This window comes from Phaenicophaeus curvirostris, chromosome 2 (genome assembly GCF_032191515.1).
Source record: "Phaenicophaeus curvirostris isolate KB17595 chromosome 2, BPBGC_Pcur_1.0, whole genome shotgun sequence".
Classification (NCBI taxonomy): domain Eukaryota; kingdom Metazoa; phylum Chordata; class Aves; order Cuculiformes; family Cuculidae; genus Phaenicophaeus; species Phaenicophaeus curvirostris.
In genome coordinates this window covers 101,568,170-101,583,642 of record NC_091393.1, presented here as the reverse complement: position 1 = coordinate 101,583,642, position 15,473 = coordinate 101,568,170, and the positions used below count along the sequence as shown (strand labels likewise).

General features: G+C 36.8%; 1 protein-coding gene across 2 annotated transcripts in view; it reads right to left on the bottom strand.

Moving 5' to 3' along the window:
* Positions 1–15,473, bottom strand: part of USP34 (ubiquitin specific peptidase 34) — a 142,889-nt gene that overhangs the window by 30,901 nt on the left and 96,515 nt on the right. For both annotated transcript variants that reach the window (XM_069850171.1, XM_069850170.1), the window contains 10 exons: positions 10,349–10,512; positions 9,225–9,290; positions 6,954–7,100; positions 6,809–6,865; positions 6,635–6,712; positions 5,834–5,928; positions 3,876–4,048; positions 3,135–3,288; positions 1,594–1,672; positions 61–114 (listed from right to left, as the gene is read on the bottom strand). In XM_069850171.1, the coding sequence (XP_069706272.1) occupies positions 61–114; positions 1,594–1,672; positions 3,135–3,288; positions 3,876–4,048; positions 5,834–5,928; positions 6,635–6,712; positions 6,809–6,865; positions 6,954–7,100; positions 9,225–9,290; positions 10,349–10,512 (1,067 nt within the window). The remainder of the gene's footprint in view (positions 1–60; positions 115–1,593; positions 1,673–3,134; positions 3,289–3,875; positions 4,049–5,833; positions 5,929–6,634; positions 6,713–6,808; positions 6,866–6,953; positions 7,101–9,224; positions 9,291–10,348; positions 10,513–15,473) is intronic.

The following is a 15,473-nucleotide window of genomic DNA, read 5'->3' as shown; positions in this document are numbered from 1 at the left end:
GAGAGATAAATCATTAAAGTAGAAATACAATCATGTAACAAGTGTTTGGAAGAGAAATACCTTTTCAAAGGAGAAGTCCATAAATTTATCAGTAACAGAATCATACGTTTTTGTCTGTGAAGATGAAAGCAAAACTATTAGTTACAAGCTTTTTTAATGGCCTGGTTATTGACAGTTTGAGACAAATGTGCAAGCAAACTATTTTGTGACACTTGCCGAGAGGCTGCTGACAAGTTACTTCTTGCTCAAGGTAGTGTTTCTTGTTTTCTTATACAGTGGCCTACACTGATTTTTCAAAGTTGCGATGCAATATCATGACTTCTATCTCACGCAATTTCCTGTTTCACCCATCTCATGGAGACCTCTCCTTTTTAGGTACCTAAAGGTATGATACCCATTTGCCAAACAAAATAATTTCTGTTTTATTTCTGCATATTCTCTTCATCAGATGAGAGGATTTTGCTTATTCCCAGGACTATTTTGGTCAGATACTGCATTAATAATAATGTGTTTTATACAACAACTTATAATTATAAAAAAAGATCAACTCAAGCATAACCTGAGAACATTTGAGTGTCATTCAACAGTTATTTGCATTAACACTGTAAAAATTTCAGACTGGTACCAAAGGGCAGTGGGCTGACCCAAAAGACATACGTGATATCTCAATAAAAAAACCCTTGCCCTGATGAAAGTAAACAAACACCAACTTATGAAATTTTATCTCCTTACAATAAAAGGAAAAAGGCAAAACTATTTAAGCCTGTAGATCTACTAGCTTGAAAAATACTTGCTAATGTCATAGCTCAAACTTTCTTGCTGAACAACAGCATAGCTGTACACAGATGTGACAGGTTTTTAGTTCAGCTCTGTCACCAATGATAAAGGATTTGACTGTAATAGGTTCACAGACCAGAACCTGGAAATTGCTGACACAAGGCAGAAACAAAGATCAAAAGGCCCCGATTTTCCAGAATAGGTGTAAGCTTGGAGCATTTATTCCTTCAGTCAACAGCCTGAGTAACAAAGCCATCCAAGCAAAGGATTCCTAAATGAGTTGCATACTGACTTTTTAATAAGTAAAAAACAGACACAGTGAAGAAGTTACCTCTTCTTTGGAAACAGACTTCACTAATTCATTTTGATTCATTAGTAATATCGATGCTATACTTCTAACACCTGTCTTTCAAAACTCCATAAAATATCTGGATTCATATCCACAAATTGAATATGATAGTTTGTACAGGAGAAATTAAGACCTTCTCCTTTATTGGCTTAACTTCTGTTCTACAGAAAGCATAGAAAATCTGGAGAGCCTGCATCACCAGCTTGCAAGCATTCACTCTGCTAGAGCTTCCATTCCCCAAAGGAGGCAGAGATTTGTTGAAGAGTTCAATGGTTCAACAGCTTTCTACAGGAACATCAGCACAACAAAGATGTCAGAAGTTTAATAAAGCCCAGCTAACACCTTCTAACTGCTTCATATACATTCACAACAGATGGCAGACCAAAGGTGAATACTACAGATTCCTTCACAGAAGTCTTCAGAACAGATATTGTAACGGTTGAAAATGACCAAAAGTCATAACTTACAGTCATTTCTCCACCAAAACATTCGGAAGCAAGCTGGGCAGAATCAAATGGTTTCACTTCAGCATCATTGAACAGATACCTGTAAAACAGCAAGCTTTTGAAACATCTGCTGCTTGTCTCTCAGGCCAAACAAAACATAACAAGCACTTAAAATGATTCTTCAGATTTCAGTATTCCTATTAATTTCTAATGTCTTGCTTGAACCACAGCAAACTAAAAACTGATCCTCTAAGTGACATCCTTTCAATAAGATCTGGAAGTCAGCATTACAACAGTTCTTGGTTTTCCTTTCTATCAAGAGACACATTATTTTCCTCATTTTTCCCACCTAACCCTGGTACTGATATGGTTTTAATACAGCCAAGAAAAACTACCTTCTCCTTTTCAATCTGAGTGAAATGGAAATAAAAAGAGAAGAATCATTCCGTACAACAGTAGAACTGAAACTAGAAGAAGGTAGAGAATACAGTACGCTGTTATGGATTCCCTCTGGAGCAGGGACTAGATCATGAGTTGGTACTGTTTCAAAAGTGCTCCAGCTAGCTATTCTAGAGAACAGGAATAGAGGAAATCGTCTCTCAGCTGAGAGTCTAAGATATGACGTCCAGAAATGACAGGCAGAATGTGTGCCCTGCCTTCTTATATCATGTAGCAAGACCGTCTTCCTTTCCACGCCCACATCTTATCCCTTTCCCAGGCTACATTCCCAACTTCTTCCCCTTTCACTACCATGATATGCCCAATGGGTGCAGAAGTTACCAAATTAGAAGAGGGCTGTCATAGTTTAAAAAAATATTATTCTTCAAATGAGAAACTGTGCATAGCATTTATTCATCTATCCTTCTTCCTTTCTTTCTTTCTATCACTTATGTGTAAGAAGATCCTGTCTCTTTTTTTCATCTTTGACAAGTAGGGATAGAAAAATAAATGCTGACAATTATTCCAGCATGTCACTGTAAACTGCATCTAGAAGGAGCTGGCCAATAGGAAAAGATTACTAGCTCGATAAACTTAAAAACCAAATGTGAAAACAATTCCACATATACAAAGCACAGTAAAAACAGAACTAGATAACCTAGGTATTGTAAGACCGTTGCTGCCACACAGGACGTAACGAGTTTAAACTGATGAAAAATTCCAACTGTTGTTTCACTGAAAACAGATGGAATGAAAAGAACAAAGGTCCACAATCAAGAATGTAGCTGCATGCTGGTCAAAGGTAATGACCAGATGTTATGAAGGACCATCTGCTAAATCTTGGTTATCCATTTCTACAGATAAAATAGAGTTGTGACATTCATGCCAAGAAACAACCATTGGCATTCTCCTGTGGTCCCTGCGTCCAAGGTGCTCCAGAACTATTACAGCTACAAACTTGTACGCTAATAAATTAATATACCTACACCTATGGAATTTTAACATCTTGTGCTTTTGAGGGGAACCTACAACACAGATCTCCTATACAACTGCATCTGACAAAGTCAATGAGATTTAGTTATTTAAAAATAAGGAATTCTAAAATTTTGTTTGGCTTAACTCACCATTTGTTGTTTCTGTAAGCATGGGGATTGACTATATCTCTGATAAAACTGTAGTAGTGTCCACCATCTGCTGTCCCTGTATGAACCGTTACGCCTATCAGATCATATTCATAACTTTCAGCTTCTTTCAAATATTCACCATCTTCCTTAAACCCTGAAATAATTTATAACAATATTTAATCAGTTATTTGCTAAACGCCTGAATTGTAGTATTACAGACTTCCTGTAGCTGCACTTATATTCTTTTCTTTTTAGCAGGCCACAATGATAACAGCCAGAAACTTCATATTCAGAGCAAGCAGCATAGATCTGAACTCATATGAAACAGTTACAGCTTTTCTGCAAAGCATCACTCTGAAGAGATCAGGACTGATAACTAAAGTTATTCCATGTTAGCATATCTTATTTATGAGGGAAGAATGCCATTATGACTGCGTAAGTATTACACTCCAAAACCAAAACAGGCCAGTGACAAACTGTATGTTAATTATTCGTAATTTCTCTCATCCTTTAAAGAACAATTTAAGAATAATTCAAATTGAATATGAAAACAAAAATAATCAGCTCATTTTCTCATATTACACAAAATACATTATTTTGAGCACACAGGTTGATTAAAACTTATGTTTTCTTTTATTTCCTTAAAAAGAAATTCAGTAATTGTTTACACATGTTATGTGTACAGAAAGTGGTACACTGACAAAAAAGACAAAGCCTGTTGAATCACTTTATGAGGCATACCTTCTTTTCTGTCATTTTTTCCCATTAGGAAATCTTCAGTGTATGGTGTCATATCCAAACGTAAAGGGAATGAAAAATGCGTATTGACTTTCTCCTTCATCATGGTTACCATATTAAATGTATATCTCATTGTGTTGAAGCTTAAGATACGAGGTAGTTTCTTAAAACATGCCCTGAAGTATTAGAAATAATCACGATTTACAAAAGCTTAGTAGGTACAACTGTATTTTCACAAGGATGTTAAACACATTTATTTCAACATAAAACTGAAAATCTGTTTTTAAGCCAAATAAACACAAATTTCAGCTATCATAATGCCCTAGAACAGGGCAGGCTAACTGGCAGGAGAAAGGTTATATTTAGCCTACTGAACAATTCCATTTAGTCTATCGTCGTGTCTTAGAAGGAAGTTGCTCAGATGGTATGAATGACAGTTTTCTAAAATGATACTATGAGTCATGAATGAATTTAACAATGCAAATCTCTTCAATAGACAGAGCTACCATCTTGTAACTGACAAGTTTCAATGCAGAACATATCTTGTATTAAATCTGATAAACATCACCCTAAAGACAACCTAAAGTTGGTTACTCTTTCACCCATGTCATCTCTAACAGCTACAAAAACAACTATAGGGTTTTTAATCTCTAACAAGTTGCACTATAAAGAAAATATAAAATTTTTATAGCTTTCTCTTTATTAGAATCATAGAATAACCAGGTTGGAAGAGACCCACTGGATCATCGAGTCCAACCATTCCTATCAAACACTAAACCATGCCCCTTAGCACCTCGTCCACCCGGGCCTTAAACACCTCCAGGGAAGGGGACTCAACCACCTCCCTGGGCAGCCTCTGCCAGTGCCCAATGACCCTTTCTGTGAAAATTTTTTTTCTAATGTCCAACCTAAATCTCCCCTGGTGGAGCTTGAGGCCGTTCCCTCTTGTCCTGTCCCCTGTCACTTGGGAGAAGAGGCCAGCACCCTCCTCTCTACAACCTCCTTTCGGGTAGTTACAGAGAGCCATGAGGTCTCCCCTCAGCCTCCTCTTCTCCAGGCTAAACAACCCCAGCTCTCTCAGCCGCTCCTCATAAGACCTACTCTCCAGCCCCTTCACCAGCTTCGTTGCTCTTCTCTGGACTCGCTCCAGAGCCTCAACATCCTTCTTGTGGTGAGGGGCCCAGAACTGAACACAGGATTCAAGGAGCGGTCTCACCAGTGTCGAGTATAGAGGGAGAATAACCTCCCTGGACCTGCTGGTCACGCCGTTTCTGATACAAGCCAAGATGCCATTGGCCTTCTTGGCCACCTGGGCACACTGCTGGCTCATGTTCAGTCGGCTGTCAACCAACACCCCCAGGTCCCTCTCCTCCAGGCAGCTTTCTAGACAGACTTCTCCTAGTCTGTAGCACTGCATAGGGTTGTTGTGCCCCAAGTGCAGGACCCAGCATTTGGCCTTGTTAAACCTCATGCCATTGGACTCAGCCCAGCAGTCCAGCCTGTTCAGATCCCTTTGCAGAGCAGACTTTTAAAAGCAAAGAAACATTTGTAAAACTACCAATTGTTATTAAGAAATATGGAGCTATGTATGAAATCCAAGCAATTACATAGCAAAATGAATAAAACAAGTATCGGACAAACTCTGAAAGAATTTGATCCTTTAAAAACAAGACTGTAACATATTTTGAAAGGTAGTAAGGAAAAATTTCTTTTCTTTTACATGAACATTTTACTGCCTAGGTAATCTTTTTCTACAATACCTAATATTCTACGTTTTGGAAGTTAGATTTCTTAGTTATGTCTTCATCTGCATAGGGACTACATCCCCATAGGCCCACACAGTGGTAAACTGAATGAAACCGCAGTCCTGTTTCATCAAAAGGACTACTCTGATTCAAACAGTAATTTCAGTACTTTACTGAAAAGAAACATTAGGCATTTTTATTGATTCTTAATCATACCTTTTTTCAGCCCGCACTTTCTTCCCACAATGAGAACATGTATACATATTGTCACCTTCCAAGGTATCTTTGATAGTTACTTCATCAAGAGATTCCTTCATATAATTAAAAAAAAATTAAAAAATTGCAAATTATGTTAATCTCCAATATTTGTATCTTGTGTTTACATGGCATGGTTTACAAAAATCTCTCTCTCAATCTTACAATAAGTTTAATTAACATTTCTATAAGTTATGAAATAAAAGGGACCAAAGGCACCAAGAAGTTTTCAGAAAGAACATGCAACCGAACAATTCCTAACTCAAACACAAAATCAAGGAACCAGTTGAGAAAAACAGTGCTTAATATTCCAGGCTGTCTCAAAGAATTCAAGTGTTTTAAATTTAAATTCTGAGTGTGAGGATTAAAAGTTGTTTAAAACACTCAAGAACCTAAAAGATTTCAGTCTGAGCTTTAAATTAACTTAATAATCAATAGTATGTGCATATAGAAAATCTTTTGAAATATACAGTTCTCTCACCTAAAACATGGCTGTAGCATTTTTAAAACACAGAAAGGAGTGATGACTGACTGTAACACAGTCTTTAGTCAATTCCAAATGGTACCAGCTGATAGCATGTTGCATTGAAAAGATTAAATGGTTCAACCAAATGACCTGTTATATCAGCCTAGAAATATACCAACTCTAGGGTACAGCTACAGCAAGCATCAACATATTCAGTAGCAAACAATGTTTTATAGCTGACTGCTCCCATTTACAACTGTGATCTATGGTACATGTCTCGGCCTGGCATTACTTACATAAATATTCTTCATATCTGCCACCTGGCACCTTACGGTGTAGAACTCCTCAGCAGTCTGACTGACATGCTCACAGTCCTGCACCACAGCAGTGAGAGAGGAAAGCAATGAAATACGGTTTTGACAAGTTTAAAAAAAATCTCACAAAGATAAGGATAGGGAAAGAACACTTACCAAAGAAACAACATTGTTTGTGATAACACCTCCAAACAAACTTTTCACTGTGTTTTTCTGTGAAAGAATTAATAAACTCTGTCAAGGAAATTTGACCAAATCCCTAAGTTTTCAAGCTCCCTTTTGCTCTCTCTTAGCAACTCACCAGTTCTGGAGACATTTCTTCTATTTTTGTTATTAGGTCAGTGAAGAATTCAGTCATATCTTTCTGCTCTCCAGTATTCAGTGGCTGCTTATCCATGGTATAGGTTTTACAGAAAGGCCTTGGGTTGTACGCCTTACATTCACTTTCCTTTAGATACAAAAGTCAAGCAAAACAAATCAACACAAATTCTGATATATTGAAGTTACACAGATATACATACAGATACAAATGTCTATTTGACATACTTTCACATACAGTATCTCCATATGCCTATTAGGATGTGAATTATTTCTGCATATTTATTCAGGTACAAAATATAATACCAGGAACATTGGCCTGTATTTAGATATTTCTTGACAAGGGCATAATTCTCATTCAGACTTCTCTATAGTATAAAACCGTACCATCTAGTTCTCAGCCATGTGCATTCAATCAGGGAAAAGAATTTGCAGTTTAAAGCAATTCTTTAGAATACATCCCCATTCCACTGCCTTGCACAATGGGAATGCAGAATTCATTTAGAGCACAAGGAACTCTGTTCTTGTAAACAACAATGTACATACTGGTTTCTTTGGAGGATGTGTGGCAAGACAGTGCTTCCCATAAATACTAACTTTTTTGGAATAAAGTTTTTTTTAAAGATTTTAACAATGGTAAGTTTTCATATGTTTTTATGTTTCTATATTATTTTATGCTTATGTAAATACCTAGGGTTTTTTTTCTATGATTCATGGCAGGCACTACGTGCCTAAATTCCTTTCCTCTATTTGTCTTCAAAGTGGTTATGAATTTCTTTTACAAAAGCCAGTGTCAAGAACAAAAACATGTAGCTCTCCTCAGTTTTCTTTTTTCATTATGTCAGAAATGTCTCACTATGAAATACAGTGAATACCTGTGAACTGCCTCAATTTTGTTTGGTTCTGGAATTTCAAAATTTTTAGTTGTTTTTTTAATGCTGTATTTCTACAGATTAACCTTTAAAATACCAGAGCAATGAAAATGCAATGAACAAAATAATATATTTTATTTTATCACCAGGGAAACTGGAGCAAACTGTTTCATATTTAACCGATGCATCAAGCTCAAAACCCTTTACATCAAGGTCCATGTGAAACAAGATCAATGACAATGGTGTTGGCCAGACACTCACGGAAGAGTGTGTGTTAAAAGGAAAACATAATTTATCAAGATCTTGGCACAGTGCTCACATATGGAACCAAAACAATGTGAAGGGACAAACAGTTGGTGTTTGTTGGTGATGGAAGTCTGTGGCTAGGGTCCTTGCAGTGGTATCTTCAGTCAGACCTGAAGAGACTCCTCAAATCATCATTTTGCTAAATTCTTATGATCCAGCTGGGAGGAGTCCTGTGTGACCTCCTCAGCATCTGTGTAATTCATTACAACTGATACTCCCTAGCCACGTAGAAAATATCTCTTCAATATCTTAAATCCATACACAAGACTGCCCCATGCAGTCATTTCTACACGAACAGTTTTTATCAATCATTTACAAAAGCCAACTTGGAAACTGGACTAGACACAGCAGAGGCAAATTCCTACCTAGAGACCTCCTTTAACAGTCAAATACTTCATTGGGAAGGTACAACTACCCAGTTTCAAATTGGTCCACTGTCTCAAGCCCCTCCATCATTGCATCCAAGGAGATGGCTGGTTTGGAGCTCCTAACACACCCAGAGATTTAGCAATGTTAAGCACACAGGGTATCCAGTGGGCAGGGCATGGTCCTGATACTCAGCTACACCACAACTGTAACTAAAAAACAGACTTGATATTCATACTTGTAACTCGCTTGCAACCACAAGCTCTGGTAAACACCTTATGTTCACCTGAGTATTCATGTACTGGGGGTAGAAAGCTTATTTAAACTAAGGACTCTCAGACTGTGGCACTTGAGCCTGACGGTCCCATCTATAAACTTTGTGAACATTTTTTTAAGAACACAGTAGACAATCACTAATATTTGAGATCTGAAGCTTGGTCATTATAATTAATGCCCAACCTTAAATCCTATCTCAGATTAGGAATTCCACTGCCTCTTCATGAAAACTATTATGCCAATGTTTGCTTAACTGATTTGCTGAATATTACCTTTAAAGTGTGTAAAAACCGTTTCAGTTAAAACACATGTTTAGAGAACTTGCGCATAATGGACTTAAGCTGCCAAGAATTTACATATAGAGCAGTAACTACATTTTTCTCGCTTTCATCCAAAACCAGGATACTTTATAAGATATCCTCTTTTGCACCTACCATTAAGTACGTAAACATTTTCTGGAGTTCTAGTAGAGTGGTCTTGTGTTTCATGTCTTCTGAATACTAAAAGAAATTAATAAAAGAGGACTTTATCTTTTTACTTATAACTTCCACAAAAAAAGCCCTTAAGAAGGTGAATCATCTGTTTAAATAAAAAACCAGCCACTTTGTTATGGACAACTGAGAAAATGATTATGTACAAGAACACTCAATACGATATTTTACACATGTGTAAAGCACTACCTATTTATTATTTTTTGGCATATTAACATTAAACCTAAGTCAAAAAGTAACTCTATTTTCTAAAAATATATTGCAGCTAGGAGCTTCAGGGAAGTTGGTACATAAGACTGTAATAATTTTGGAACATTTTTTTCAATTCACAGATGTTGTGGGACTTCTGATCAACCCTCTGCATAATGCATTTCACATGCAGTCCAAAACCAGCAGCTTCCCTCTTTTACATTATTTTTTAAAATTATTTATAAGTGGCAAATTCTAGATGAAGTTAAGTGACAATTACCAGTAACTTAATAATAAGAAAAAACTATAAGGTCACTGCCAATTAGGGCACTTCACTCATTATATAAGGTCTGTTGATGTCGGGGAACAAAATGAAACTTTCTGTTTTACAACAAATCACTAGAAATAACAACATTATATTTCTGGAAGTTAACCTATGTAAAATAATTTACAGGACTTGCTGTACTTCTGGTAGCATAAGACACATACTCTGGGTCTTCATAAACGTTCAAGAAGAATGACATTAATTCTAACAAAATTACAAATTAGGAGCTAAGAAACAACAGACAATTCACATAAAATCAAATGTGAATAAATCCAATTGATAGCAACAGAAATATAAGTTTGAGGACACATTTTAATACAACGCCACCTTAAGCACCTACTACATTACTAATACGTTAAAAAAAAATCCTCTACATTCTACACATCAACAAAAGAATCCAACTGAACAAAAAGCAAACTATGGTCCCAAAGAAATATTCCTTATCAAAAATTAAGTCTTAAAATTAAGTCTATACTTTATACGCATTTCCACTGATTCTAAATTTACACTTCTATGAAAACCCTCACACTGAACATGAGACCCCAGAACATACCTTTGCAGTAAAGATAGCTTGTCTGGCCTCTGGTATCATGTACAGTTGCTGAATAGTGGATGCCAAGTAACATGTTGCTCCAAGGTTAGTTAGACCCACAAATCTACACTCAGCACGAACGTCATCATGTGGCCAATAATCCCACTTGTAAGGTGCATGGGAAGCTGGAAAAAAATTGCACGCATGCACAAAAGATCAATTCAAAGTAAAACTCAATAAGACAAATACAATTAAAAGCTTTACATTTACATTAATAAAATACATCCTGTTGATGCATACTATGTTTATAGACGTGGGCCAGATTGTAGCTGCTGTTTAAGAAAATGCACTATAGGTACACCAGGAAAATCACATGATACAGCAGCAAGTCTTTCTACAGGCCATGCTGCTTTGGGCTGCAAGTGATCTGACGTGCTCTCCAAAGTATTTTACGTGGTGAGCATCATGTCTTACACTCTTCTAGTGGCAGTATTACATATAGTAATGCCCTTCCAGCGTCTGCCTTTAAACAAAAGTTTGGTAAAACCACATGTTATAGCCATCAACAGCATGCATAAATTCTAAACATTCGCTGCTATAAACCTTTTATAAATAAGAAAGGTTTTTTAATAATACAAGCCAACCGCAGTGTTCCCACAACACCTGCACTGCCTGAACCATTTGGAAAATACTTTTAACTCAAAACGTACAACACTTACAAGCTCCCAGACATACAGCAGTCATTCCCCCAGCATAAAAATTACTCCTAATTTCTGCTACCCATTCCTCTATGTCACACTGAAAGAAAGCAAAGCAGTCTCTGCACCCAGAGACTCAAGCTAGGGAGCCTTCCCTTCATGTAACAAAACACAGAGTTGCTATCAGAGATAACCACACTTGAATCGAGACCTCTCTTTTCAGAAGAGAAGCTGGATTCAGAATGACATCTACTATAATGGACGCCAGGCCAGCAAAAGATCTTTTTGAACAGTACAAAAGACTGATAGATGGTTATCAGAGGTAAGATACAAAAGTGCAGTGAAATAAAGTGCTTGGCTATACACAAGCTTGAATGAACTTGGGAGCAGCTTTTATAGGAAGAATGTCTTCTATTGCACTGCAAAGCTATATTATACCACAGGAATCTGCAATCTACAGGAAAAATAGGAGTAAGCAAGAAATGAATTGCCTAGAGAATTAGATTGAAAAGACATGTTCTTCTCCTGTAAATCTTCTATTCCTCTACATTTCATACCAGATGTAGCAATCTATTTCCTACGCAGCAAGGCACTAGACAAGCCAGGCCAGTCTGACAGACTCTTCTTAGTAAGCCTTGTTCCAATATGGCTGCCAAGAAATTGGAAGAATGGGTAAGTTCTCCTCATCTGTCAGTCAAGAAGATGGTAACGAGACTAGACAAACCATTTGTAAGTGATTAGGACTGTTTCTAGACACTGACAGGCTTCTCCTTCTACCATCTCGCACAGGAGAACAGAACAGGGAATTCATAATTTGAGCTGCAGAGGCAACTAGATGATAAAAGCACTAAATTACAGAGGGACTAATTCAGTGTCAAAAGAAATTCACTGCAGCCTGTCTGTCTTGGTATGTAAGAAGTCTGACACAAGAACTTGCAATACATTACCAAGGATGTTCTCCAAAAAGGCAGAGTGTCTTACAAATAATTCAGTACCTCTATTGAAGACAGAAACGTGTATTGTTAAGATACATATTTAAAAAAGAAAAAAAAGTAGTCTGGAATTATTTTACAATCTACAAAACCTATATGGATTCACGACTTAAATTTTAAGCCCTTAATTATTTTGTCAGAGATTAAAGGCATATTAAGGATTCTTCTCAATTCATACTACTATTTATAAATTCAGGAAACTATTTGGCATCCTCTGAACAGATCTTTACGTCTTCAGAAACCAGACCCACAATACATTATGTTGCACAACAAACAATTGTTGGAATCTTCATTTTGGCATTGGTATCAAAACAACTATTAGCCCTGCAGCTTCAAGAAGGGAAGGAAAGAGTTTTAATTCCCCTGTTTCAACAAATCTCAGTAGTGTGAACCCATCTTACCTGGTTACCTTGGGCTGACTGGCCAGTTGAAACAAAGCTCTGGAGTTTAACCTCCAGAAGAAAGTATTTAGGATGGCAGAAGAACAGGAAGTTCCCTCCCTTAAGTGAAATCCTTAAAATGCAACATCTTAATTTACTCTTTCTGATGTTAAAGACTCAGCACCTACCACTCTGCCTACAGCTCATCAAGCTGTAATTACAAGGAAATCAGACGACTTTCTGATATTTCATGAGAACAGTTGAGAGTATCTTCCTCCTCCTCCTTCAATCTGACAAAGGGCTTTCAAAAATTCAACAAGGAATTACTCAGGGAGATCCTGTTCTCTCCACCTCAGGAGCAACTGTCTTCATTTTGATAATAAAAGCTTTCCTTTTTTTCATATGGATCTTAACAAGGAAGGCAAATTTTGGCCTCATTTACGTCTACCTTGTTTATTTCTCACTGTCATTATAGAAAACAGCCTTTTCTCAGGAACACAAAAGGAAACTTGTAATCAAACTTGAAATATTCACATTCTATTTTAAGCAAAATAAAACTGAACTTCTCCCTCTTCAAATGACCATGCATCTATCTATCTATCTATATTTCACCTTCTGATCATGCTTCTGCTCCAAACGTAATGTCAGACACTACCTGAAACATTCCAGAAAGCAAAACAGCTGTCTTGTTTCCCTCCTTTTAACTGAATGATATTATTTGTCTTGGTATTTAAAGAAAGCAAAACTCCAAACTCCTGCAAGAAATTTTATAAACAGTGGGTATTTAAATCCCCTCTTCAGTAAGATCAGAATCTGCATTAATTGTTAGCCCTCCCTGCTGAGAAAAGTTAGGAGAAAAGTTGCCTGATATCAGCCACTTAGCAGTTCATTTCCTAACACCACTCGTTGAAGATTTATGAAGGCTTCCCTGTCTCTTCAGTTAGAAACACTGATCTGTGAAGCTGAAAAAAGCACTCATTCTCCTATTCCATACACCTATGATGGGAGCTACATTGGTGGGGACTTTGAAGCAAAATGCTGCTGCAGTTAAAACTTTACTACAACTACTTCACATTATTCATACTAGCATAAAAATGAAGAACAGTATATAGTTTTACATTTTAATATGACTGCCAAAATACAGTCCTAGAAACATCATTTTTAATTTGAACCCTTTTTTTTATATATATACATATATCAAGGAAAACACACTAGATATTCTTTAGTAACATGTTCTCTTTTTGAAAATTTTACTTCATTTTTCTGCACTAAACTAAAGTCATCTCTTAAGAGCAACATGGCTTCAATCAGTTAGGAGTATGAGAAAAAATGTTAGCACAGCAGAGAAAGCAACTGGTGAGACCAGAGGAGAACTGTACAAGTGGGAGGATGGAAAATTTCTCCAATGAACCATAAAACTAAAATGTTAAAACAAAAACAGGATGGAAACTATATTATTTTTCTTAATATTTCTCCTAAGAAGAATGGAGAGACAGGCCTAGCGCTAAGATTGTTAAAGACTACTAAGATTACAGAGATGATCAGTGGAAAATCCCAGTCTTAAGAACGTTTGGATCACACCATGGGAGTAACAAGACTTTAAACAAATGAGGTATCAGAACTCCTGTGTCAGTTGCACACCAGAACGAGCCAATGCCACGTTGCCAGTTATGATAACATTAATATTCCTGAAACTGAGATATACTGAATGTGGAGCGGAGGCACAGACCAGATGGTTCCGGAGAACTCAGGAAGGAACAAACAATCTAGAGAAGAGTATCTAGAAAAAAGTAACAACTGTGGTAAACGTCACAGAACACCTCAGCACCCAGGAACTACTGGGATTCGGAGTTAGAAAAATACTAACTGCAAAAAATGAATGATTGCACCTGGAGAGAGAGAGATGACCTCGGCAGCAGAAGATGTACTCAGCAAACAGAAATATCTGATATTTTTACAAACATACTCTCCACAATATTTTCCCTTAACATAGAGAGTTTGGAGGGTTTTCAGAAGGCCCAAGGCATATGAATAGAGAACACAAAATATGATCATGGATCACATTTCTCTTCTGCTTCCTGAATTGTATGGCACTAAATCAATTCCATAGATTATAATAAATTACAGATCATCAAGTTACAGGAATTTAAACTGGGCATGTGAAAGGAAATCTATTAAGCTAAAAATGCATAATGAGAATCTGCAAATCAAAGATAAAATATTAACTAACTTCAAATTTGGTAATTTACATATTATATATAGGAATAGACTTTCTAAAACACAGGAAGCATGAAAATCTACAGGCACCCAAAATTGTATTAGCATTGTATGCAGACAGCTGGGTACAGACTGAAGTCAACTACAGAGATATTAGAGATTCTAACGTGACAATGATGTTAACAGCTGGTACATGTAGTACCTCAGTGGGGTTTACATACTTTGGTTTGCATATAAACATATGATGCTTCTTTATATTAGAAAGGGAAAACATAAATTAAAATCCAGCATGGGCCAATGAAACATGTAAAATCCACTCTAACAATGTTATCTATGTGTCAGTGCCATTTAAGAGGACCATGTACCTTGCATAATCCATAGTTAAGAACATATGATCTGAAAACTACACAATGTGATTAAATTGACTCATCTGCCAAGTAAGAAAAAGATGCCCACATCTGCTAAATCTACATCTACACCACCATACCTGATGGTGCCTACGTAGCAGAGCTGCAAAGTGGAATTTTAAGAGCAGTGCTAGTGGCAACAATGTCTTACTTCATTACTCCTTTTGGAAAAGGGGACTGCTTAGTTTAAGTTTAAAAATATTCTACATCACCTTCATATTTTCCCATTTCTACCTATGTATTTCTTAGGAGATCATTACTTTTGGAAAGTCATTAAATGCAGACACTTCTGATGTATTTCAGGAGGAAATGGCAGCTCCATGATTCAGTACTGTTCACAAGGGTGAGCCATCCCTGTCGTGAACAGACAGTCCTCAGAATGGGAGTGCATATTACCAGTATGCAACCATTTCCTAAACTGAACTTTACAAATCTGAAAATTCAAAACAAAG